General features: G+C 30.3%; 2 protein-coding genes across 2 annotated transcripts; both read right to left on the reverse strand.

Annotated features, from left to right (window-relative positions):
• Positions 1-15598: 15598 nt before the first annotated feature.
• Positions 15599-17918, reverse strand: LOC130808131 (trans-resveratrol di-O-methyltransferase-like). Its single transcript, XM_057673590.1, has 2 exons — positions 16332-17918; positions 15599-16089 (listed from the first exon to the last, which is right to left on the reverse strand). The coding sequence occupies exons 1-2, from the start codon at positions 17112-17114 to the stop codon at positions 15778-15780; spliced, it is 1095 nt and encodes a 364-aa protein (XP_057529573.1). The 5' UTR covers positions 17115-17918; the 3' UTR covers positions 15599-15777.
• Positions 17919-23955: 6037 nt separating this feature from the next.
• Positions 23956-25958, reverse strand: LOC130808242 (trans-resveratrol di-O-methyltransferase-like). Its single transcript, XM_057673724.1, has 3 exons — positions 25664-25958; positions 25483-25571; positions 23956-24021 (listed from the first exon to the last, which is right to left on the reverse strand). The coding sequence occupies exons 1-3, from the start codon at positions 25956-25958 to the stop codon at positions 23956-23958; spliced, it is 450 nt and encodes a 149-aa protein (XP_057529707.1).
• Between the last annotated feature and the right edge of the window lie 902 nt (positions 25959-26860).

The following is a 26860-nucleotide window of genomic DNA, read 5'->3' on the forward strand; positions in this document are numbered from 1 at the left end:
TCGTATATGTCTAGGTTTATTTGTTGTATAACAAATTATAACCATTCTTAAAGGAAGGAAAAGTTAGTTTCGTATATGTCTAGGTTTATATTAGAATATATGGTTTAAATGAGATAAATAAGCAATTAAAGGCAAAATTCTTTCTTTTATATTTTATCTTGTTATCAGAGCTAGATTAATTCATGTAATTAAAATTCTTCCTTTCATAACTTTACTAAAGATCGAGGATATCGGAGAAACTAAAACTAATTCCCAAATTCCAGACCAAAAGGTGATGACTCATTGCAAGTTACCGAAAAGGAGTTGAGCATCAGAAGAAAGCAAAGACTCGTCGCTTTTGCCCAACTAAAAGGGGACGAATCGTCACAAATCACTGGCAGGTGAATTTAGAGTGCTACAAATATGCGACGAGCCGCAGCTTTTCAAGTGACGATCCGTCGTCGATCTTCTAAAGTCTTCTGCACACGTTTACCACTACTTGGTTGGTAGTTGGTAATTTTATTTTATTTATTTATTTAACTATTTTTCAAGTTCTTGGGGAGAGTGTTCTTAAGTATCCTATTAGTATAAATAGGAATTTTTTAGTTTTTTTCAGAGAACAATTAGTTTTTGAGACTTTGTAGTTTTCACATAAAGTTAAATTTTCTTTCTGGTAAAATAAAATTATGCCTAACAAGTTGTAGTTGAAAATTGTAAATATTAACATCTTCATAAATAACATTCAAAGGCCTAACTCTAGCAATAATCTATGATATTTACCTTTTAGATCAATTTTCAATTTTAAAATCTAAATTGAAAAACAGATATGAGAATCCAATTTTCTGAAAACCTCAAATCCAATCCAAATTAGATATCTAATTTAAAAAGATATTTAATATACGTCTGATTAACCCAATTTTGGTTCCTTTTATGTATGATATTTGTTATGTTTCTATGCAGTTTTTGTTACACTTTATTCTTTTTTCTTGGGTTTACACCGCTTTCGAGGGAAGCATGTGTTTTTGACCTTTTTTCAAGCAAAGGCGTGTTAGGGACGATGCTCCTTAATCCCCCAGAAGTCTTCAGGAAGAATGGATCAAAGTCAAGGAAGAAATGAGGCCAAGAGGTGGAGAAAAGTCCAACCTGAGCAAAGCAAGAAGCATCATTTGTGGAAAGTCAACGTAAATGTCGATGGAGGTCAACTCGCTCAGATTTTTGGTGGATATCTTGAAGCAAGGCAAAAGTTTTGTTTGTTAGCTTCGAATCGACTGGTCACACGTCAAATTTAAAGTTATAACGAAGGAGATAGAACGTTTCCAAAATGGCGTGGCAAATGTACACGCAAGCCAAACAGCAGCAACAACAAAAAAAACGCAACAATCGATTCAACGACCAGCCGAAGCCGTACAGCATCTCTCACCATCTGAGTTACTGTTTCTTTATAATGCATTTCCGCATGGGCTATTTATAAACTTTAATATTCAGGTCCAATTCAAACAATTGACAACCTTTAAAACAGAAGCAAGCAGCAAACAGCAAAGGAGTTAATAGACGGTAGCATTTTATTTTCCGCATTTTAGTTCTCTTTTCCCTAATTTTCTTTTCTTAATTTTTCTTAGGTTTAATTTAATTTTTTTTTTGATGGGGGTTTAATTTAATTTCTTCCATTAACATTCCATTTCCATGATTTATTTTGGTTAGATTTTGTTATTTTTATCTTTTGTTGATATTTATTCAAAGTTTCAAGCTATTCTCATGGAGCATTGGTGATGGATTTTTATGGGTTTTTCTTATTTGCTTGTCAATCTTTCTTATATTTTATGGGTAAATTTTAATCCTCATTATTTTTAGTATTTCACTATTTGTTTGTTGATTTTAGTTGATTATGATATTTCTTAATTACTCTTAGTTATTTGCTTCGTCTTTGTTTATATTTTGTCATTGGTGTTTGATTGAAATTTTAGTTTATTTGTTATTAATGATTTTAATGTTGATGATGATGATTACTAATGATATGATTATGATTATAATTAGTGAGTAGTTGTTTAGGGTTAGGGGTAAACTCATCTTGTGATAATGGATTGATTATGGTGGATAATGGGTCAATGTTGGTTCGATTATGAACCCCGTAAGTGGGTAGCTCCTCCCATTGGTTTGAGGTTGCCCGAATCTCCTTCCCGGGCACCAACGAGAGTTGGGCCCGCATGAGAACCGACCTTATTTCAATGAGAGGAGTTGAGTCAGGGGAACGGCGAGAGTCAAAACCTGTACTCGCCCCATGAAAAGGGAGTTTTACCCTCTTACTCCGAGAGGAGAAGAGGATTGACACGGTTTTTGGATTTTTGTTGCCTGTGGATCTTGTTCTCACTCACGCGAGTGATGGTAACAGGATTCTTGGAGGCGATCCCAAGCCCGATCTGATCCATCCAGGATCAGATCACTCTTCGTATTTGAATCCACACCTTTGCGATCAAGCCAAGGTAAACCTTGAACTCACCATATAGGGTCTATTGCACACGAATTAACCCCTACCCTGATGTTTCTTTATTTATTGCTTTCACTGTGGTGACTATAGCTTAGACCATCATCTATCCCTAATTACATCATCCCCCAACACCTAAAGAGGCCTTAAGTCTCTCAAATCATCTCCCTGTGGACCAACCCCCTACTTGCCACTACACTTGTTTAGTGTTAATTAAGGTTGTTTATAAATTTTGTTGATTAGAGGCTTTAGTGATGACACTAAAAAAAGTCCTCTGTCAAAATGGCGCCGTCGCCGGGGAGCCCTAGAATAGTTTTAGCTTAACCTATTGTAGATTTATTTATATTTCTAGCTTTCTATTTTGTTTTTCATTAGTCTAAAGAACCCTAAATTTTATCTTTTAGCATTTCAATTAAGTTGTAATCAAGGTTTTCTTCTGATTTTGATTTCTTCAAGTATTCTCTCTATTCTCTCACTATTTTGGGTTTATGTTCATCTCAACCTCCATTGTTGAGAGTTGAAGCTATTACAATTTCTAGGTTTTATATCTTTGATTACCAATCACTCCCAAACTTTGTACGTATATTCCTTCTTGCTTTAATTACATTGTTCCTTTGTTAGTTTGCAATTTCATAATGCTTTATGATGTTAACCATTGTTTAGTTATAATATTTTCTTGCTTAATTTCAGTTTCTTGATCATCATGTTAGCATTTGTTGTCATTGCTAGATATATTGATTGTATGTGTAGTAAGTAGTTTTTTAGGGTTGGGGGTTGACCCAACCTTTGCATATGGACTGATTTTGTAGTTAATGGTTGATGTTGGCTTGATTGTAAACCCAAGAAGTGGGTTACTTTGTTTATTGTGTTGAGGTCACTTAAATCACCTTCTAAACACCAACGAGAATCGGGTTTCTAGGAGATCCAACATCTCTCAATGATCGGAGTTGAGGGCAAGGGATCAACGAGAGTTGAACCTTGCAATCACCCCACATATTGAGAGTTTCACCCTTTGCCTATGAGAGTAGGGAAGGATTGACGGGTTGTTGGATATTTGTTGCTCGAGGGTCTTATTCTCGCTAACAAGAGTGAGGGGAATGAGATCTTCGGAGACGATCCCAAGCCCGATCCAGGATCGGATCGCTCTTTGTATTTGAATCCGCACCTGTAGAATTAACCCGAAGTAAACCCTTAACTTGTCATATGAAGTCCATAGCATGTAAGTCAGCCCCTATCCCGGTGTTTTCTTTCTTTATTGTTTTTGTTAGTTACAATCATAGTTTAAACCATCATCTACCCCTATCTTATGTTATCCCAATACCTAAGAGGCCCTACGTCTCGCATTCTACTCCTTGTGTTCGACCCGTATGTGCTACAACACCGTGCACTTGCGTTAACTCACTATTTGAGATAAATTTGTGTGAACAACGTGGTCACAAGCCAAACAAGATCTCAAATAGACATATTTTAACTTATAAATAATAATGAAAAACTATGCACAAGTTTTTTTCTCCTAATGAAATATTTAGTATGGAACATCAATAAGAACAAGGAGGGAGAAATATATATTTATTCAGACTATTTGTCACATAATTCCTAGCTTTGACCACATTATCTCCATAACCTTACAAAGTTACCAATTTTAATTTTTGAATCATTTATGAAAAATAACCTTGGTTTAGATCATTTATAAATTACAGTCGTAAATTTCATTGTTTTCGGGTTATATCCACTATAAATTAAAGTTTATTGGTTTAGGCCAAGAAAAATAGTTGTCTGAGGAGGTTTTTGATACAAGGTTAGCAACACACCACTATTACTCTAACATAGTGGTTTTGACGTCACAGTACCGAAATGCTCTAACTCCACAAAAATTGGTAAATGAGCGGCTCGATTGCTGAAAAACCTAATACAATAGTTGGATGATCATATTGGCTAAATCGTCACCCAAGGGCAACATGATGCGCTTGCGAAGGAAAAATGAAAATAACATGACGGGGTGACCAATTTTGTACTAGGATAGGGAATCTTGATACATAATTAACCTTTAATAATAATATTTAATACAAAAATATTGCGGAAGTCTTAAAATGTTTAACTGTTAAAAACTTTAAATCATAAGATACAATTCTAATTCCTGACAAAAGTACGTTACTGCCACTTATACAATTCGGTAATCTTAACACTTAAGTAAGTTCATTTGGTTAATACTCATAATCGTACCATGCATCATAGCATCAACACTAATCAAGTTTATCACTGATCAACAAGCACAACAATATGTCACCTAATATATGTAAGGATCTGGTTAGGTGAGGACCGTAGTCCTAAACCCTAACTGTGGTGGGAGTTGTCACCCCTCCAATACAATTATGCTCGAGCTCTACAAGATAGGTAGCTAACCCCCTGTCTTACACCGCATTTTACGTGCCGGCCAACACGGGCGCCGGGATTTTAAATGCCGGTCAATGGTTCGACATTACCTTACTATTAGGGTCATTCAATCAATAATCATTCGCACAAGTATATCACATTTTTATTATTACAATTTGACTTTGACTTTGACTTTGACTTTATCAACTTAGGTGATAACCTTTCTTATTTAATAAAATTCTTACTCATAACGTAAAATTAACTTTTATGTCTTTATACATTCATTATTAAATTTTGCACTTTTTATTTATAACTTTATTTTTAATAGTTCACTAAATTCACACTAATAACTTAACATTTTCCACAAGTAGCTACTAAAATATATTTTTCTTTAAATAAGTTCCCAAAATCAACATTTTCAACTTTACATTAAATAAAACTTTATTCTTCTCGAAAAAATCAAATATTCTAATTAAAATTCAAGTTAAAATTGCATCATTTGGATAAGTTTCCAAAATTCTACGAGTTCACCAAAAGTCAATATTTCAAGTTTAGAAAAATAAATAAACTTATTAGGTTTGCAAAAATCAGCTTTCTAATTATAAAACAAATAAACTTATAATTTCAAAAAAATCAATATTTCTAGTTTTAAAACAAGTCAAACTTATAATTTTTACAAAAGTCAATATTTATAATTATAAAGCAAGTAAAACTTGTAACTTCTCAAAATTCAATATTTCACACATAGTTTGAGCGGCAAATTTACTAAAAGTACTTTTACATCATTATACATAAATTTTAGTCAGATAGTTAGCAAATAAAATATTTTGTACTAAATAGTGATTAAAAGTTACTTTTTATTATGAAATCTCATATATTCAAGAAAAACACTTCAATATTTAATAACTTATAAAAATTTCTCAAAAATATCTTTTTAAATTGTTATTTTATTATTATCACCAAAAATAGCTTTCAATAATTTAAAATAGTAAATCAAACTCTTTTTTTTTATGATAGTGGTCGAATGGCCTATGAGTGTTTTGGGGACTTTTCACATAAAAAAACGACTTAATATAATTTATCATACAAAATCCTAGATTTAAATAGTTAACATAACCGCTAAAAAAATAAAAAAATTTACGCAATAACTTAGAAAATTGCTATAACGTCAAGGATAAACTTTAAAATCAAAATAAAGTATGATAACAACACTTTTAGTATAACCATATATACTTAATAAAAAAATATGTTCATAACATAACTTACTACCTTAAAAACTAGTTTGAAGGCTATCATAAACATATTAACAAAAATTCTAACATAAAAATTCTTAAGTGTAATAACATTCCTAATGTAACGAATAACTCATACACATACTAACACTGGTTTAAACATAAATTATACTTAATATCACTAAAATATAATTTTGCACCCAATTTCCTAAACTTGTTTAAAGATTATTAAATTAACATACTAAAAATACTTTTAGCATACACATACTTAATATAATCTTGATCATAATTTCATTAAACTAACTTCCTACTAAGACAAATCAACATATTTCATACTTTGCATATTATAAAAAAATATAATATAAAATTCCACAAAAAGAGTAGGGTAAGAAGTTATAACATACTAACACCAAGGATAATATTAAGTACTAATTACAAAAATAATAAGAAATAAGACCCTCCAAGATAGATAATAACGTTCTAAAGATAATTTATCCAAACTCCCAAAATGATGATGATCTTCTAAGCTCTCAAAATATATAAATCCAATCTCAAAAAAAAATGATAAATTAAGTACCCAAAGTAATAACCCAATAATGCTTCAAAATGATGATGATTTAAGCTAAATAAAGAGTGTTCTATGGTCCCTCTTCTTGAATTTCTTCAACTAATAATAAAGGTATTAAGTTAGTAAGATTTTAATGAAGAAAAATATAAGAAAGATGCTAGAAAAATTTGATGATGGAGGTGGAAGTGTTCTCAAGGTAAAGGGGGTATTTATAATGGATTTTGGGCAATTTCTAGCTCATAAGTTGTATGAAAGAATGTTAGGAGTATGGAAGAAGGTTAACTTGTGTAAGTGATTTTGAGTATGTAAGTGAATGTGTAAGAGTTGAAGTGTGTAAGTAAGCGTATAAGAGATTGGAGTGTAGAAGAAAATTAGCCTGTGTAAGTACTGAACATCATGGGTTAAATAGAAAGGATTTTTGTTCATCAAACTAGTTTGTAGAATTGAATATACATTAAAATAATAGGTAAGTTTGATCATGAAAATATGATAGTTTACTTAGAAAATTTTTCTTAAAACTATACTTAAAGTTAAGAATAAAAATACGACTCATTTTTAGGTATAATATAATTAAATTAAAGTTACAAGGTTAAAGTAATAAGTAGTAATGGTAGTTTAAGGAAAGAAAATTAAAACGTAACTTTTTAACAAAATCATAAATATAATAATAAAAATTTTACTTTTCGTAATATAAAATAATAAAACAATATTTTAGTGCTTATAAAAAATGTTTTAAACAAAATAACATTTTAAAGTTTAATATTTGGAACAAATTACAAAATCGGTTAAAGATTTACGAATTAAAGATGGTTTGAAATGAAAACCAAAAGGATTAGAAATTTGAATTAAAAATTCGAAATAATTAATCGAATGATTAAAATTAAGAATTTTGAGTCTGTTACAAATTTGCTCCAGTTCATGACGTCCACCTACTAACAAAGCCAGTCACCTCAACCTTTGCCTCAGTTGCTTTCCAAGAGATTTCACGGTTGGATGGCCCATTTCTAAAAAATTATCACTTGCCCTCCTACTGATTTTTGACTCTTTAACAATCGACATTCAATCGAAGATCTCATTTTCTTTTTTCAATAAAATCGAAAAAACAAAGGTCGGTAAAATTTAGAAGTCAAAATTCCAAATGTTTTCCTATAAAAATACAATCGGAATTTCGAAGTCGAAATTCCGACCAATACCCTACTAACGAATACAACCGAAATTCTAGATAAATATTATTCAACTAACAAGCTGTTAGTCGGAATTCTGACAATTTTTCTGATAGTTTTTTTACCGACTACTTTGGACAATTTGAAGAGTGACATATTTTGTAATGTTTCTTTATTTTTAGTATATTAACTCAATTTAGAGTTTTGAAGTTGCTAATATTAACAATTTCAATATAATATATGTTGTATAACTTATCAATTGTTAATAAATTTAGATTTTTGAACATTTAACCATATTGCTAAAATGATTTATTTTTGAAACTATAAAAAATAATTTTTAATTTATTAAAGTAACTAAGAGAAGTGGGCTTTAATATATGTGTGCACTAAAGTGAAAAATCAAATAAAAGAATTTTAAAAAAAACCAAATATCCGATATCTAATGTTGGGTAAATAAGATATCTAGATTTTGGATTTCCAATTTATCCAAATCAGAATTGAATAATGGTTTTCACTATTTGTAGAACCGAATAATCAGATCTATTTTTGAACACCCTTAATGGTTTATCTATCCGGACTTTGAATTATAGCCATCTATATTTTATGGACTCAGACTCAAATCTATGCCTACTAAATTTGTATGTTAAGACCATATTCAAATGAGTTTTGAATATATTATGGTTCAAGTCATAGGGCGGGTCTGAGTGGAGTCTTGTTCTATAGCGGGTCTAACATGAGTCTAGGGTGGGTTTATGTTTGGAAACATTTAACCTAAATTTAAACTCATTTATTTTTTAGACTCAGAGTCAGAATCAAACTTAAACCTATACTCAATAAGTTTCAAATTAAACCCAAATTTTAACATACATTAAAATTAGGGTAAATTCTAGAGCGAATTTAATATTATAATTTTGGAAAAATTACCATGAATAATATGAACTTTCATTGATTTTCCAACAATAATACGAACTTTCAATTAACCATGAATAATACGAAGTTTAAGATGTTTTTTCCGCTGGTATACCTGACTGGTTTATAACCGGGAGAAAAGGTCATTTTTGACCGTTGCACAGCAGGCTTCATCTCCTTCCTCTATTTCATTCTTTTTTGCAGATTTTTTAACTCATTTTCTCACTTTATTCTTCTATTTTAATTCTTCTTCCAACTTCTTCTCATTTTTTTTTCCATGTCTTGTGCGAGATACTGTGAGTGTCCTTACCTTTTACCTTTTATTTTTGATATAATTTAAATACTAAACTCACATTGTTGTATATGGATTGAAATGTTTGGTGAAGGACAATAAACAAACATATGCACAAAGAACACACAAAAACAAAGTACAACACTAAATAGCAACAACAAGATTTACGAGGTACCTAAGGATACCTCCCCCTCAAACAAGGATTACTTTCATTAATATATCAATATACACTAATGATAAGCCACACACAAGCTTTGAGAACACTCTCTCAAAGTAAAGATTGAACCTTTAATGTCAATCTCACACAAACTTGCAAATACAAAGAAGAAGAACTCTAATAGTTGAAACCCTAGTTGCCTATGTTGTATTTTCTATATGTATTTTCTCCTAGTATACCCGCTGTGAGAGTAGAGGATGAGACTGTGGTGGGTCATATCACTGGGTATGATAGAAGCAAATACATTAGAAATGTTGAATCATCAGATCATAATCAAAAGGTAGGATTATTTGCAGCATATGAGTAAAATATTGGATTATTTTCAACAATTTTCCTTTGAATTATAAAAATTAGTTAAAAGAAATTTACATTGAGTTGAATCAAATAAGATATATTCACTTGAATATGTTTTCTCTTATAAATTAAGAATTAAATATCAATTAAAATTTACTTAATCAATAATTAGTGCTCATAAAGCAAATGAGAACTTGGTGCTAAAGTAAAGGGTAATTAAACAGCTTTTCTTGTAGGCATGGTTATTAAAATCACGATTCTGATCTATGATTTTACGATCCAAAAACAAGCGAACGATTTGAATCGTAGATAGAGTCTTACGATTCTAATTACAATAAAATTTGTAGAGGTAGAATCATAACGCGATTCTATGATCCTAAGGTTTAACGATCCGCTTATACAAAATTTATTCTTAAATTTTATTAATATTTCTTATGTATCATCTTTTGTTAATTTTTTTTTCTTCGATTCAAATATCCAACATCATAATTTAAAAAAAAATAAATTTCTTCATCGGTATGAAGATTCAAAATAATTATTAATTATTTTTCTATTTCATTATTAAAAATGAATTGAATGAACTTTAATTCATAAACTTAACCTTTTGAGAGGAAAAATTATGGCAAAATAGCAAATTTAGTTTTTATGTAAAATCTTACGATCCTACAATTCGTTTTTACCGATTAGATTCTACCTCTCTGAACGATTCTATTTAGAATCCTGATTTTAACAACTTTGCTTGTAGGCGAAAAGAATCTAACTCTAATCATATGAGTGAGAGAAAAAACCATTATCTACTAAGTTCACCTTACCACGAGTCTCACCCTTAATATCTCTAATATTTCAAAACTTGAATTTAAATTAGAGAAATTTGTCAAAATGATCCAATATTTTACTCATCTTGTAACGGTCCGGTTTAAGTGACCCGGAAATCCATATGAAAATACAAATTCCGGTTCACTCTTTGGACTCCAGAGAAGAATTTTCTCTAGGACCGTCAACGTTCCGTCCATAAAGAAATATAGATAAAACAGATAGCAGTACCAACGTGAAAGATAATAAGTCAGCATAATCTCTTACGTACAACTCGAGAGCCTAAAGGCCTCTAAACAAACTAATTGAAATAAGCGGAAGCGAAAAGAAAACTACACTATCTCAAGTTACAAGTACAGAGTTTCTTTCTACTCATAATCCAATACAAAAAGGTAAAAGCATAGTCTTGATAATTACGGGTTCTAAGTCGAGACCTCACTCCAGACGCCACCTGCAATCAACCTACTAGTCGTCGTATGACAACACACAGTAGGTTCCAAAGAAACAAACCAATACACGTCAGAGACATCATACAAACATAAATCAGGTTGAATACAAGCAATATGTTTATCCTAGCATGCATAGGCTCTAATACATTCATTATTATTTAATCCCAACTTGTAACGTTGCCCGTCCTGTTCGGGTCGTTCAAGTATAATCATTCAATATTAGATAATTCCAACTTGTAACGTTGCCCGTCTTGTTCGGGTCGTTCAAGTATAAACCAATCCTTTTGGAGGAATACACTTGGGAGAGCTAATCCCAAGGCAACCACCGACCTAAGACGTTGCCCATCCTGTTCGGGTCGTCAAAGGCTAAAGTATGCATACCTCCATGGTGACCATAATGATCCAAAATTGCCATGGGAATAATAATTATAATAATCCAAACCAATGCGTTAACCCCTTTGGGTAACATAATATAACCAAACGTCAACCTTTGGGTGACAAACACATAAATTCTCAATTTCCAATTAATTTCCTTTCAAATTATTTGAGGTGTCTAATCCTTATGCGACTTACAATGTCTCGACTAGAAATGAAACAACGTTACTTGCACAACCACATAAACAGTATGGTCTAAGCGTGTACCTTTAAGCGCTGCAAACAACAATGTTCAAGCACGACAGAAATTTCGCCCTCTTATGAATCAAGGTCCTAAATAACACACACACAAAACGATCACGTATTAGGACGTGTTTACACATTTAATCCACTCCATACTCTAAAATATCACTAAAACTTGATAATTTTTAATTGTTTACATCCAAATCCCAATGGTTCCAAATTTCAAATTCTGACCAGAAAATTTAAGGGCCATTTCGGACAGATTAGAAAATTCAAATGAAAAATCCGACTTCGCCATTGCGTTCGGAACGCGTCCATTACCTTGGGTACCAAATTTCATAATTTCTAACATCCAATTACTATTTTTAATTATTTTAAGCGTTTAACGAGTTTTTTAACGCATCGGTACAGAAAACAACGGAACACGACTAACGTTTCCGGGTCGGCACCTTTTACGAGACAGAAAAACAGCTGCCCGAATACATATATATATATATATATATATATATGTATATATACATATATATATGTATATATACATATATATATGTATATATACATATATATATGTATATATATATATGTATATATATATATATATATATATATATATATATATATATATATATATATATATATATATATATATATATATATATGTATATATACATATATATATATATATATATATATATGTATATATATATATGTATATATATATATGTATATATATATATATATATATATATATATATATATATATATATGTATATATATATATATATATGTATATATATATATATATATATGTATATATATATATATATATATATATATATATATATATATATATATATATATATATATATATATATATATGTATGTATATATATATATATATGTATGTATATATATATATATATATATATATATATATATATATATATATATATGTATGTATATATATATATATATATATATATATATATATATATATATATATATGTATATATATATATATATATATATATATATATATATATATATATATATATATATATATATATGTATATGTATATATATATATGTATATGTATATATATATATGTATATGTATATATATATATGTATATATATATATATATATATATATATATATATATATATATATATATATATATATATATATATATATATATTTTAATTTCATTATTCTTTTTCTTTTAAATCTCATGACCAAAATAACTCTAGCAAGGTCACATTCACAAAATCCTTCAAGAGACTTGAAATTTCATAAATTATGATAACTAAATTAAATACTGAATTCTCTTAACAAATTAAATTTTGTAGAGAATTACAAAACCAAATCATCCTTTTAAATCAAGACACACATATATAAATATGACACAATCCTTCAAACAAATCAAATTTTGCTAAAAGATTATTAAACCCTTGGATGACTATATTACTTGATTCATACCATTTAAATTTCTACTAACAAATTGAAATTTAGTTAGAGATATTTAAACCATAAAAGAAATTTATTTAAATATCAACATAAACTCAATTCTTATAACAAATTTAAACTTTGTTAAAGAATATAAATCAAGAAACATAACTTAACCCTTTTAACAAAATTAAGGTTTATTAAAGGATTGTTAAAGAAAATTACATAAAAATATACTCAATCCTCCTCAAAGTCATAGGATATCATGATACATAAAATATAATTCATCTTAGAAAACCTTGTATATAAAATCTATAACTAGCAATTTAATTAAACTTACCCCTTTGATCAAAAGATTGAATGGAAAAACAAGAGAACAATTTTTTTTTTCTTTGGAAATGCCGAACCAAAAGAGCACAAAGGAGAGAATTTTTTTCTGATTTTCTTTGTTCACTTGGGAGCTTAGAAGGGTAAAGAATTCAAATGGTGTTCATAAGGATTAATAGGAGAGAATTTAAACGATGCTATATTAGAGTTCGAACAATGTGTTTCAAACTCCAATATTGCCAAGATCGAATGTATGAGGTTTTTTGACAAACAAATTAAGCTATCAATGATATCGATGTTTGTAGGAGAAAGTAATGCAATAAAACGACACAAAAAATTTAACGAGGTTCACCCAACTTAGGCTACGTCCTCCGGTGTGTAGTATCTCTTATATTATCAAAGGAGTTCAAAGAACTCTCAAATATGGAGAATTACAATAGAGAAGAGATAGAGGCTAGTGTTTGGCTTGGGGTTAGACCTGGGAAAATTTGATCCGACCCGAAAATGAACCCAGGACCTGACCGACAAAACCCGAACCCGACCGACCCGAAAGCGACTTAATCCGAAACATGACCGAACCGATAATTACCCGACCGAAAATGACCCGACCGGAAACCGACCTGTTTTGACAGATTTAAGATCAATTTTTAGAGTAATTTCAATGTTAGAATTCAATTCAAATAAAATTTTAGTTTTCAAAGTATCTCAACATATTGAGTATATCACTTGAACCCTAAAACTCATCAATAGATCTCAAAAAACACGTATTTAACGTCTTTTTAGCCATCGTAATTATTTTTCTTTAAAAACAGGACGTTATAATCATCTTAATTGAATACATGTTTCTTCTTAAATCAGTCAAATGAGTTTTTAATTCTTCTACATTTCAGTAAGCAAATCAATATAATTTATACGAACGTTTCGCACGTTTGAATGAGCTTTTCAAAAAACGAATGTCGCTACCCTAAATTATAAAACGCGTATCTTATAAGGCGAAATAAGTACTTAGTTAGTTGTATATCTTTCCAACATGAAAATTGTGAAGATAATTTTAACGTCATTTTTATCTAACGTTACAATTATAATAAACAAAATAACTTTTATGAAGCGCGTATCTTACAAGTCTTTCAAAATAAGTATTAATTCCCCTATTTTTCTTGCACTTAAATGAACCTGACATACCAACTATTTTTTGAAAATCGTACATGTAATTTCTCTAATGATTTTTTTTAGACATTTTAATGATTTTTTTTTATGTTGAATTAGTCGATTGGATATTCTAATGTTTTATGGTAACCCGTTGGGTCAATCCGAACCTACCCGAAACCCAGAGTAATCCGACCTGAAACTGACCTGATCCGAACTGACCCGACCCGAAAATGACCCGACCGAAATTGATCCGACCCAAAACCCGACCGACCGACCGTTTTCCCAGGTCTACTTGGGGTGTATTTTGTGGATGATTCTTTATGTGTGAATGAGAGTTCTCTATTTATAGGAGAGATCTCACTAAGTAACATTAAGTACATTAAAACTATGAATAAATGATAATGAAACATCCCCAAGTACTTGAAGAGTCAAAAACAGCATCCTAAGAGCATCAAGAATTAAACCATTGCACTTCTTCATTAAGTCCCATAACTCCAAAGAATAACTCATACTTCATTACCTCATTAATCCATACTTTTAATCACCATCATAAATCACAATCATCAAGACTCAACTTAATACACCTACATTAACATACTCATTGGATTCCAAACCCAAGAGTCACACATGAATGCACACACTAAATGTGCACTCAAGTCACACCATTCATAACAATCTCCACCTTGACTTGAATTCACCTAAGTGAATGGAATTCTCTAATTCACTCCAACATAATATAACAGTTTACACAACATCATACTCAAAAACAAAAACAAAAACAACACATGTGCATAAACATAGCACATGCACTAAAAATGCCCTCAAAGGGCTCACAAGAGTATGAAATTTAATTACCAATCAAGTCCATACATCCCATGGACTCATTGGGGTATGTTGGAATTATTCTCAAACTTTCATTTCTAAAAGATGTATCAGCATCATTTTCATTTTCATGATCGGTTGAAGTAGTGGAAACACAAGCCGAACTAATTAAGGTTGAACCCACAAGCATATACAAAATCATTAATGGATCCTTTCAAGAACAAATTAGGACCCTTGCCAACCTTCAAAACTCCACCTTCACCAATGTACCTAAAACCTTCTTTATCCAAAATAATAAGGGAAATTAAGTTTCTATTCATGCTTGGAAATTAATTTCAAAACAAACAATTATTAAACTTATTTAAAGCAGACCAAACAAAGATTGATTTATTTTTGTCAATTTATCTATTATTTATTGAAGCTAATATTTCTTTTACTATTTTAATAATAACTTAATAAGCAAAGTAACAAAACAACACCTTTATTATAAGCAAGTGCATATTAACATTTGCAATAATAATTAAGCTTATGCATTAAATCATACTGATAAGCTTCGAAACACCCACAATTAATCCAAACGGACGGAAAAACACAAATTAACACAAATCAAATTATCATACATATGAAAACTTTAAACTTTTTTTCAAGGATAAACCTCAATGATTGATCTTAAACCCAAAATTGGATTAATCTTATAATCACTAAAACCAGCTTGTTGAAAAAGATTCTTCAATTGGTGTTCTGTTCTTTCCTTTCCATCTCCAAAGATAGACATCAGCAGCATATCAAATAAATATTTTGTATTTGTTTCTTTTGATTTCATCTCATCATTTTCAGATTCCACCACAAAGTCTATGATTATCACCTTCCCTTCTTTGTTTTTGCTAAGAATTGCTTCTCTGCATTGTTTAAGTATCTTTATACAATCATTATCACTCCAACCATGTAGCATCCACTACAACATAACACAATTCAGATTGTTAGGGGAATCTCTTCAACTTGTATAATATTAAATTAATTCTTACGTCTAAAGACAACTCTTGGGCTACAAATTTATATTAAAGGCAGTTCTTGGGCTACAGATATATTTACGGCGAATGAGTGAAAGATTGGATTACTAATATCAGTTTTTGCTTATTATTATTACTATTTTTTACTCAAAAAAAATAACGAAACAACCAATAAAAATAGTCTGACCTTAAGTAAGACAGCATCAGCAGGAGGAACACCTTCAAACATATCACCTGCTACAAACTTAACATTACTTGAAGCTTTCTCCTGTAATCCTTGGACAACATGTGGTAAGTCAAGAACACTGCACTTCAGCCATGGATAAGCCTCAGTAATGGCCTTAACAGTAGTCCCATTACCACCCCCTACATCCACCAACGTTTCAATACCCTCAAATATGCCCTTAAAACTCTTGTTATTCACCAACAAGCTTGTTACGAATCTCGAATCACATTCCATGGCTTCATTAAAACGCTGATTAAACTTAGAATCATGGCTCACTTGCTCCCAGAAACTCATTCCATTTAAAACATGGAAGGAGGATTCTGCACCATTTTGGAACCAGCTTGCAAGATGATGAGATGGATCAGTTAACATTTGCTCAAGCAGTGTAAGAGCAAATTGTGCTTGAGTAAGTGGGTGTTTTTTCCGCAGGAGTTGGGAGCTCAATGTAAGATCAAACCCATATCCTCCATCTTCTAGAAGCTTCTTGGAGAAGAAGTTAGAAGATTCTAGAATACGCATTAGACGATCAAGGGAAGGAATATTATTGGGGTGAATTGGAAGTGAAGTGGCTAGTTCATTCAAAGACATGGGCTTTCCATGTTTATGAATAGTATCTGGAATGTCAAGTTGAAGGGCACATTTTAAGGCCATAGATTTGAGGTAGTAGAAAGTGTGTTTCCATATATTATTTTGGGCTTCTAATAGCTCTTTTGCTTCTTCATTAGTAAAGGTAGAAGAATCCATTTGTTTGTATTATTACAACTTACTAGTTCTATTGGCTAGTGCTTTTCATCTATTACGAGTTCCATTATTTATATAGATAATAAAGAGTATAACTACACACATTTCTAAGGCGCTAACTTGATCACGATGGGACGGTACATTCTTATATATCGTCACCCTTTTTATTTTATCGCTACCTCCTAATGAAATTACGAATTTGCTCCTGCACTTAAAACTTGTTTAACACTATTATCACTTTAAAAACATTAAATTTAAAGTTTAAACGTAATCTCGAACATTTTTATCGCGACCCTATATATATTAAATTTTCAGACGCGCCCTTGTATGATATACGAATTCAAACACGGTACTATCTCTCTAAAAACTCTCTAAAAACGTTCTTCAATTTTAAACAAGCTGTTAGTTGGAATCGATTAACTATGGCTAACGAAAGCGACTATGAATCGGATCCGGTACGTACTTTAATCGATTTGAATCGGTGTATTTTTTTTTTAAAAAAAAAAGAAAGTCGCAAAAACTGGGCGAGTGAACCATGGTTCAATCGCACAAAACGTGCGACTGGACCGTGGTCCACTCACACGTTTTGTGCAACTCCACCGTGGTCCACTCGCACGATTTGTACGACTCCACCGTGGTCTGCTCACGGTTTTTATGCGACTGGTTTTTTTTTCTTTTTTTATTATTTACATTATTATTTAAATTATTATACGTCTTAGTAAATTATTATTATTAATATTATTATTAATATTATTATAATATTATTATTATTATTAATATTATTTGTATTTTATTATTATTATTATTATTATTATTATTATTATTATTATTATTATTATTATTATTATTATTATTATTATTATTATTATTATTATTATTTTTAGTATTTTTAGTATTATTATTATTATTATTAATTTTTGTTATTATTATTATTATTGATGTAAGTAATTTATATTATTAACATTACTATTATTTTGTTAATATTTATTTAAATAATTTATAATTATATGTTATTATTATTATTTTCTTATTATTTAATATTAATTTTTTATTATTATTACAATTATTTTATTATAGTTTTTGTATTGTTATTATTTTAATATTAATTATTTAAGTAAATTATAATTTTTAATTAATATTAATTTGTATTACTAATATTTTAATATTAATTATTAAAGTAATTTATAATTTTTAATTATTATTGAATGTTTTTATTATTAATGTTTGTATTTATAATTTTTTAATTATCTAATGTATGGTTTGTTTCATATTTCAAATTTGCAGGACTTTGAAAACTTAGGAGACAACGTAGATTATTCCGGTAGATTTGTTACGGATAGTGAATTTGATTCCTTAGATGAATTACATACTTGGGCCGATGCGATAGCAATAACAATTGGTTTTCAATTTACACGTGCTTCTTATAAACAAAAAGAAAGACGTTCTAGAGTTAGTATGTATTTAAGATGTCACCGCTTTGGTAATATTATGGGTGATTTAAATATTCTAGATAATGCTGCTCGAGCTGGATCTAAAAGTAGAAGTTGTGAGTGTAAATTTTTGATTGTAGCAAGTAGTCGTAAACCAGGAGAAAAACCTTGGACGGTAAGGGTGTGTCCAGGAGGTCGTGATTTTTTACTGTTTCTATGGCCTAATTACATCCGGCACATTCTTCGTCCTTACTTGTTTGATTGGATTGATGTCTTAGGTGATGGTAACTGTGAATTTAGAGCTATTGCCGCCACAGAGTTGGGAGGCGAGGAGGCATGACCTCTTTTAAGACGTGCTATGTGTATGGAAATGCAAATGAACAGAGACCAATACCTAAGTTTGTATCTATCGCAGGAGTCGTTAGTCGATGCTATTCACACAGCAATGGACCTGCTCCTTATATTCACTGGATGGATGCACTGATGTCATTGTACTCTGCAGCAACGTTTCTTAACATTGGCATTGCTTATTATAGTTCTGCTGACGGTAATCCGCTGTACAACTATTTTGTTCTTCCGTTAAGGAAGCACGTTTTGTGCGACTGAGCCGCGGTAGAGTCGCGGGTTTCGTGCGACTGACCCGCGGTGGGCTCGCGGATTCCGTGCGGCTGGCCCATTTTTTTAATATTTTTTTTCGTTTTTTTAAAAATTTAATATAATATGATTCGAATAAAAATTAACTTGATTATTTGTTTGCGGATTGAATTTCTTAGTTTTTGCTCCAAAAATTTTATGTTGTAATTTTGTTTTTTAAGTGTGATAAAGGAGTTATTTCTTAGTAATCGAATTCAATATGATCGGATTTCAAAAATAATTACAGTCATGTAATAAACAATATGGACAAAAAAACGATTTCAAACAGACCCGAAATTAACTAGGTAACCCGAAGGAACACCTGATTTAACAATCATGTATGTTGCCCCAAAAACAATTGTGACATACTTCCTCCGCTCTATTATACTGTTATTTCACTTTATTATTATGCAATTCAATGTGCTATCTTAATCGTTTATATCATGAGCTATACATAACTAATACACGATAAAATATGGAGCACAATCAATGGTACACGATAAAATATATTATGGTTCAAGTCATTGGGCGTGTCTGAGTGGAGTCTTGTTCTATAGCGGGTCTAACATGAGTCTAGGGTGGGTTTATGTTTGGAAACATTTGACCTAAATTTAAACTCAATTATTTTTTAGACTAAGAGTCAGAATCAAACTTAAACCTATACTCAATAAGTTTCAAATTAAACCCAAATTTTAACATACATTAAAATTTGGGTAAATTCTAGAGAGAATTTAATATTACAATTTTTGACCATCCCTAATAATAAGGCTTAGGAGTATCTTAGCTTCGATGAATAAAGCTTTGTAAGATCATTTTACTATTTCACAAATTTTTATATGAGACAGTTTTATCATGAGACGGACTTCATATTACCCTGAGATGGGCTTTATATAAAGATTAAATAGCCGAATAATACAAATTAATAAGATATAAGTTTTTTTTAAGGTGATTTCATTGAAAAATGTTCTCTCACAAAAGTAACACCATTTTAAACTGAATATGAAGTTTGGGCATACAATTTGAAGTTGATGTTGATAAGATGAGAATCAATAATGAACGTTTTTGGGCTTATTTAAATTTGAGTGTGGATAAAATTGTAAGGGCAATCACCAATGAAAGTTTTTAGCCACAAAAGAATTAGTACAAGTACTCCTGAATATTATTACAAAGGAAACAATGAACGTGCTTGGATTATCTATTAACTCAGTGAATGCAGCTAATTTGACTGTGCACATTCCCTTTATTCCCTCCTTGAGTAGAACAGCTGTTATTTGTCCGAATCTTTAGAAAAAAACTTCTCACCCGAATCCTGTCTTGTGCGAGATACTGTGATTGTCCTTACCTTTTACCTTTTATGCTTTGAGTTATATTTTAAAATCTTACTTAATTATAGCTTTATTTATTTTTGATATAATTTAAATACTAAACTCACATTGTTGTATATGGATTGAGATGTTTGGTGAAGAACAATAAACAAACATATGCACAAAGAACACACAAAAACAAAGTACAACACCAAAGAGCAACAACAAGATTTATGAGGTACCTAAAGATACCTCCCCCTCAAACAAGGATTACTTTCATTAATATATCAATATACACTAATGATAAGCCACACACAAGCTCTGAGAACACTCTCTCAAAGTAAAGATTGAACCTTTAATGTCAATCTCACACAAACTTGCAAATACAAAGAAGAAGAACTCTAATAGTTGAAACCCTAGTTGCCTGTGTTGTATTTTCTATATGTATTTTCTCCTAGTATACCCGCTGTGAGAGTAGAGGGATGAGACTGTGGTGGGTCATATCACTGGGTATGATAGAAGTAAATACATTAGAAATGTTGAATTATCAGATCATAATCAAAAGGTAGGATTATTTGCAGCATATGAGTAAAATATTGGATTATTTTCGACAATTTTCCTTTGAATTATAAAAATTAGTTAAAAGAATTTTACATTGAGTTGAATCAAATAAGATATATTCACTTGAATATGTTTTCACTTATAAATTAAGAATTAAATATCAATTAAAATTTACTTAATCAATAATTAGTGCCCATAAAGCAAATGAGAACTTGGTGCTAAAATAAAGGGAAATTAAACAGTTTTTCTTGTAGGCATGGATATTAAAATCACGATTCTGATCTACGATTTTATGATCCAAAAACAAGCGAATGATTTGTAGAGTTAGAATCATAACACGATTCTACGATTCTACGATCATAACATGGTTTGTGCGACTGAGCCGCGGTGGGCTCGCGGATATCGTGCGACTGGCCTCTTTATTTGTATATTTTCTTTTCGTTTTTTTTTAAATTTAAAATAATACGATCCAATAAAAATTACCTCGATTATTTGTTTGCGGATTGAATTTCTTAGTTTTTGCTCCAAAAATTTTATGTTGTAATTTTGTTTTTTAAGTGTGATAAAGGAGTTATTTAGTGAGGTTAGAGTATAAATAAGAAATTTTAAGTCCAGTGGGAAATTCGTAATTTTTTAAAGTCCTGGGGCAAATTCGTAATTTCATTGAGGGGATGGCGATAAAATGAAAAGGGTGGCGATGTTTAAATATTGAGAAAAAAAAAAGGCAAAATAATACCCTCATCACGAGGATATGATAAGATGATGTAAAATCATTAATATAAGTAACGTACGTGCTAGTTTGTTCTTTTGTGTTCTTAATAAAGCATTCTAAGCTGCTTGGTAATGTAATTAAAAGTTGTGTTGTTGATGTATTACGTTGTTTAGTTTGATTGATATTGGAATTTGGAAGCCAATATGAAATTTTTATGTATTCTCTTTCAAATAGTCCATCATTAGATGTGTTCAAAATAGATCGAATAATTTGAAATTTATTCGACCAAGTAATCGAATTCAATATGACCGGATTTCAAAAATAATTACAGTCATGTAATAAACAATATTGACACAAACACGATCTCAAACAGACCCGAAATTAACTGGGTAACCCGAATGAACACCTGATTTAACAATCATGTATGGTGCCCCAAAAACAATTGTGACATACTTCCTCCGCTCTATTATACTGTTATTTCACTTTATTATTATGCAATTCAATGTGCTATCTTAATCGTTTATATCATGAGTTATACATAAGTAATACACGATAAAATATGGAGCACAATCAATGGTACACGATAAAAGATATTATGGTTCAAGTCATTGGGCGTGTCTGAGTGGAGTTTTGTTCTATAGCGCATCTAACATGAGTCTAGGATGGGTTTATGTTTGGAAACATTTGACCTAAATTTAAACTCATTTATTTTTTAGACTCAAAGTCAGAATCAAACATAAACCTATACTCAATAAGTTTCAAATTAAACCCAAATTTTAACATACATTAAAATTAGGGTAAATTCTAGAGCGAATTTAATATTTCAATTTTTGACCATCCCTAATAATAAGGCTTAGGAGTATCTTAGCTTCAATGATTAAGCTTTGTAAGAACATTTTACTATTTCATAAATTTTTATATGAGACAATTTTATCATAAGACGGACTTCATATTACCCTGAGATGAGCTCTATATAAAGGATAAATAGCCAAATAATACAAATGATTAACATACAAATTTTTTTTAAGGTGATTTCATTGAAAAATGTTCTCTCACAAGAGTAACACCATTTTAAACTGAATATGAAGTTTGGGCATACAATTTGAAGTTGATGTCGATAAGATGAGAATCAATAATGAACGTTTTTGGCCTTATTTAAATTTGAGTGTGGATAAGATTGTAAGGGCAATCACCAATGAAAGTTTTTAGCCACAAAAGAATTAGTACAAGTACTTGTGAAAATTATTACAAAGGAAACAATGAACGTGCTTGGATTATCTATTAACTCAGTGAATGCAGCTAATTTGACTTTGCACATTCCCTTTATTCCCTCCTTGAGGAGAGCAGCTCGACCAGACGCTCGGTCGAGCAAAGAGTGGCTCGACCGGTCGAGCGAGAGTGGTTCGGTCGAGCAACGGGTCGAGCAATGTGTGCAGAACAAGTCAGTAGCTTCTCTGGAAGCTCGCTCGACCGAGCGAGGTAGTGGCTCGGGTCGAGCGGAAGTTTAGAAGGCTACATTGGATTCTGATATTCGTCAGAATGTGAAATGGCTATGCAATTATGTGGTGCATTACTTCTATTGTTTATTGTAATGTTTATTGTCATAGTTAATTGGATGTTAATTGTGGTTTATGGTGATTTATGAGGGAATACTAAGGGTGATGAATGCCTTGCCTATAAATAGGATTCATCACCCATAGTAACAAAACACCACAAACACACATATTGTTGAGAGGGCTATTGCATTGTTAGAAACTTGAGAGTGTTCTTACTTTGCTTTAGTATTTGTGGTCTTGAGAGATTGTTCTCAAGACAAGGGAGTTTATTATACTTGTAATTGTTGAATTCATTATAATAAACTACATTTGAGGGGGAGGTATTCAAGATACCTCATAAACACTTGTGTTCTCATTTTGCATTATATTTTTCATTTGTTTTTCTTTGTTGAACCTCTTTGAGGCTTGCGCTTACAGATATAATTTAAATACTAAACTCACATTGTTGTATATGGATTGAGATGTTTGGTGAAGAACAATAAACAAACATATGCACAAAGAACACACAAAAACAAAGTACAACACCAAAGAGCAACAACAAGATTTATGAGGTACCTAAAGATACCTCCCCCTCAAACAAGGATTACTTTCATTAATATATCAATATACACTAATGATAAGCCACACACAAGCTCTGAGAACACTCTCTCAAAGTAAAGATTGAACCTTTAATGTCAATCTCACACAAACTTGCAAATACAAAGAAGATTGAACCTTTAATATCCATTGCAACATATTAAAAAACGCTTACATTGCAATTAATTAATCATGTTACCTAATATCGAATTTTATTTTTTAAAGTTGTAAAAACTAACTTTATGAATATATCTTTTGTAACAAATTAGTCAAAAATGCATCTATGATTTAATTTATTACTCCCTTGGCCTGTTTGATAATCAGTATTAAATAATGGTAATGATAATGAAAATTTAGCGTAATTTTTGAAAATCTGATTTTAAGTTTGTGGTCATGCTTGTTGTACTTTAATCATCTTATTTTTTCACAAAATTCATTCCAATGCATTATTATTTGGAGAAGTGGTATTAGAAGGTATTGAAAAGTTATGAACAAAAATTTTTTTTGATTATCAACTATTCATTACCATGGGAATGAGATGTTACATTTCATGAAAATTTAATCTACTAATTATTCTCATTAGTCATTACCGCTATTTAGTACCAACAACTAAATTTACGTCTATGTTTTTATGAATGGATGATTATTTAAAGAATTTTACTACAAAAGTTAAGTTGCCTTGCTTAAACAAAAGAGAAATGAGAACAGAGCTGAAATAACACTTCTAGAGTAAAATCATAAATATCACTGAAAGAATTGTAAAGTGATAAATACAATGACAGTTGATAACTTTTTTAACATTTGCCAAATATCTCGATTTTTTCAGAATACTTTGATTAAAAATACTAAAATAGTGTAATTAGTGAAAATTCATGCACAAAAAACTCAACAACTTATATCTTTGGAAGAAGAGTTTATATCTTAATTTTGAAATATTTATATAACCTTCATTGTATAATTTTAGGAAAAAAATTTAATTTTACAAAATTTTACAAAATTTAATTTTACAAAAGTTTAAAGTTTAACACTTTTGCCAATTACAGCTTTAATGTTTCATTTTTTTTCGAATTACAATCACCAAAATAACAAAATTTATAGATTCAGACCAAAAACACATAACTCCGATCATTTAATCTAATATTCCAACCACCAAAATAATCGAAATTCTGTGTTTTGGCCTGAACTTGCAAACTTTAATATCTTGATGGCTGTAATTCGCAAAAAGTAAACATTGAGGCTGTGATTCGTAAAAATGCTAAACGTTAAGGTTGTAATTTACAAATTATTCTATTGTAATTGATTTCATAAAATGAATAACACTTCCGACCATAAGGAATATATAAAATTATTAAAATAAAGTTAGTGAAAGATTTGTGAGATCCAAAAAACATTATTAAAATATTAAAATGAAGATGAATAAAATTATTTCAGCAAAATATATAATATAAATAAAAATATATATATGAGAAATAATTCAAAGGTGAAAATATTTACGGCGGATGAGTGAAAAATTGAATTACTAATATGAGTTTTTTCTTATTATTATTACTATTTTTTACTAAAAAAAAATAACGAAACAACCAATAAAAATAGTCTGACCTTAAGTAAGACAGCATCAGCATGAGGAACAGCTTCAAACATATAAACTGCTACAAACTTAACATTACTTGAAGCTTTCTCCTGTAATCCTTGGACAACATGTGGTAAGTCAAGAACAAATGGATATTGATTAAGTGGGTGGTTTTTAAGCAAGAGTTGGGAGCTCAATGTAAGATCAAACCCATATGGCCATATCGTCCATCTTCTAGAAGCTTCTTGGAGAAGAAGTTAGAAGATTCTAGAATACGCATTAGACGATTAAGGGAAGGAATATTATTGGGGTGAATTGGAAGTGAAGTGGCTAGTTCATTCAAAGACATGGGCTTTCCATGTTTATGAATAGTATCTGGAATGTCAAGTTGAAGGGCACATTTTAAGGCCATAGATTTGAGGTAGTAGAAAGTGTGTTTCCATATATTATTTTGGGCTTCTAATAGCTCTTTTGCTTCTTCAATAGTAAAGGTAGAAGAATCCATTTGTTTGTATTATTACAACTTACTAGTTCTATTGGCTAGTGCTTTTCATCTATTACGAGTTCCATTATTTATATAGATAATAAAGAGTATAACTACACACATTTCTAAGGCGCTAACTTGATCACGATGGGGCATTGTTATATATCGCCACCCTTTTCATTTTATCGCCACCTCCTAATGAAATTACGAATTTGCCTCTGGTCTTAAAATTTGTTTAACAAATGTAAATCGCACTTAATAACATTATTATCACTTTAAAAACATTAAATTTAAAGTTTAAACGTAATCTCGAACATTTTTATCGCGACCCTATATATATTGAATTTTCAGACGTGCCCTTGTATGATATACGAATTCAAACATGGTACTCTCTCTCTAAAAACTCTCTAAAAACGTTCTTCGATTTTAAACAAGCTGTTAGTTGAATCGATTAACTATGGCTAACGAAAGCGACTATGAAGCGGATCCGGTACATACTTTAGTCGATTTGAATCAGTGTATTTTTTAAAAAAAAAAAAAAAGAAGTCGCAAAAATTGGGCAAGTGAACCATGGTTGATTCGCACAAAACGTGCGAGTTGACCACAGTTTAGTCGCACAAAACGTTCGACTGGACCCTGGTCCACTCACACGTTTTGTGCGACTCCACCGTGGTCCACTCGCACGATTTGTGCGACTCCACCGTGCTCTGCTCACGGTTTTTGTGCGATTGATTTTTATTTTTGTTTTATTTTTGTTTTTTTTATTACATTATTATTTAAATTATTATACGTCTTTGTAAATTATTATAATTAATATTATTATTAATATTATTATAATATTATTATTAATAATAATATTATTTGTATTATTATTATTATTATTATTATTATTATTATTATTATTATTATTATTATTATTATTA

Source organism: Amaranthus tricolor, chromosome 3 (genome assembly GCF_026212465.1).
Source record: "Amaranthus tricolor cultivar Red isolate AtriRed21 chromosome 3, ASM2621246v1, whole genome shotgun sequence".
Lineage (NCBI taxonomy): Eukaryota > Viridiplantae > Streptophyta > Magnoliopsida > Caryophyllales > Amaranthaceae > Amaranthus > Amaranthus tricolor.

Bases quoted from the DNA above. Each gene is read 5' to 3' on its own strand.
- LOC130808131 (XM_057673590.1), bottom strand. From the start codon at position 17,114: ATGGATTCTTCTACCTTTACTAATGAAGAAGCAAAAGAGCTATTAGAA. The intron at 16,090-16,331 runs GTCAGACTATTT...GTTATGTTGTAG, and splicing joins CTGATGCTGTCTTACTTAAG to TGGATGCTACATGGTTGGAG.
- LOC130808242 (XM_057673724.1), bottom strand. From the start codon at position 25,958: ATGGATTCTTCTACCTTTACTATTGAAGAAGCAAAAGAGCTATTAGAA. The intron at 25,572-25,663 runs GTTTGATCTTAC...ATGTTGTCCAAG, and splicing joins TGGACGATATGGCCATATGG to GATTACAGGAGAAAGCTTCA. The intron at 24,022-25,482 runs GTCAGACTATTT...TGGATATTAAAG, and splicing joins CTGATGCTGTCTTACTTAAG to GTTCAATCTTCTTTGTATTT.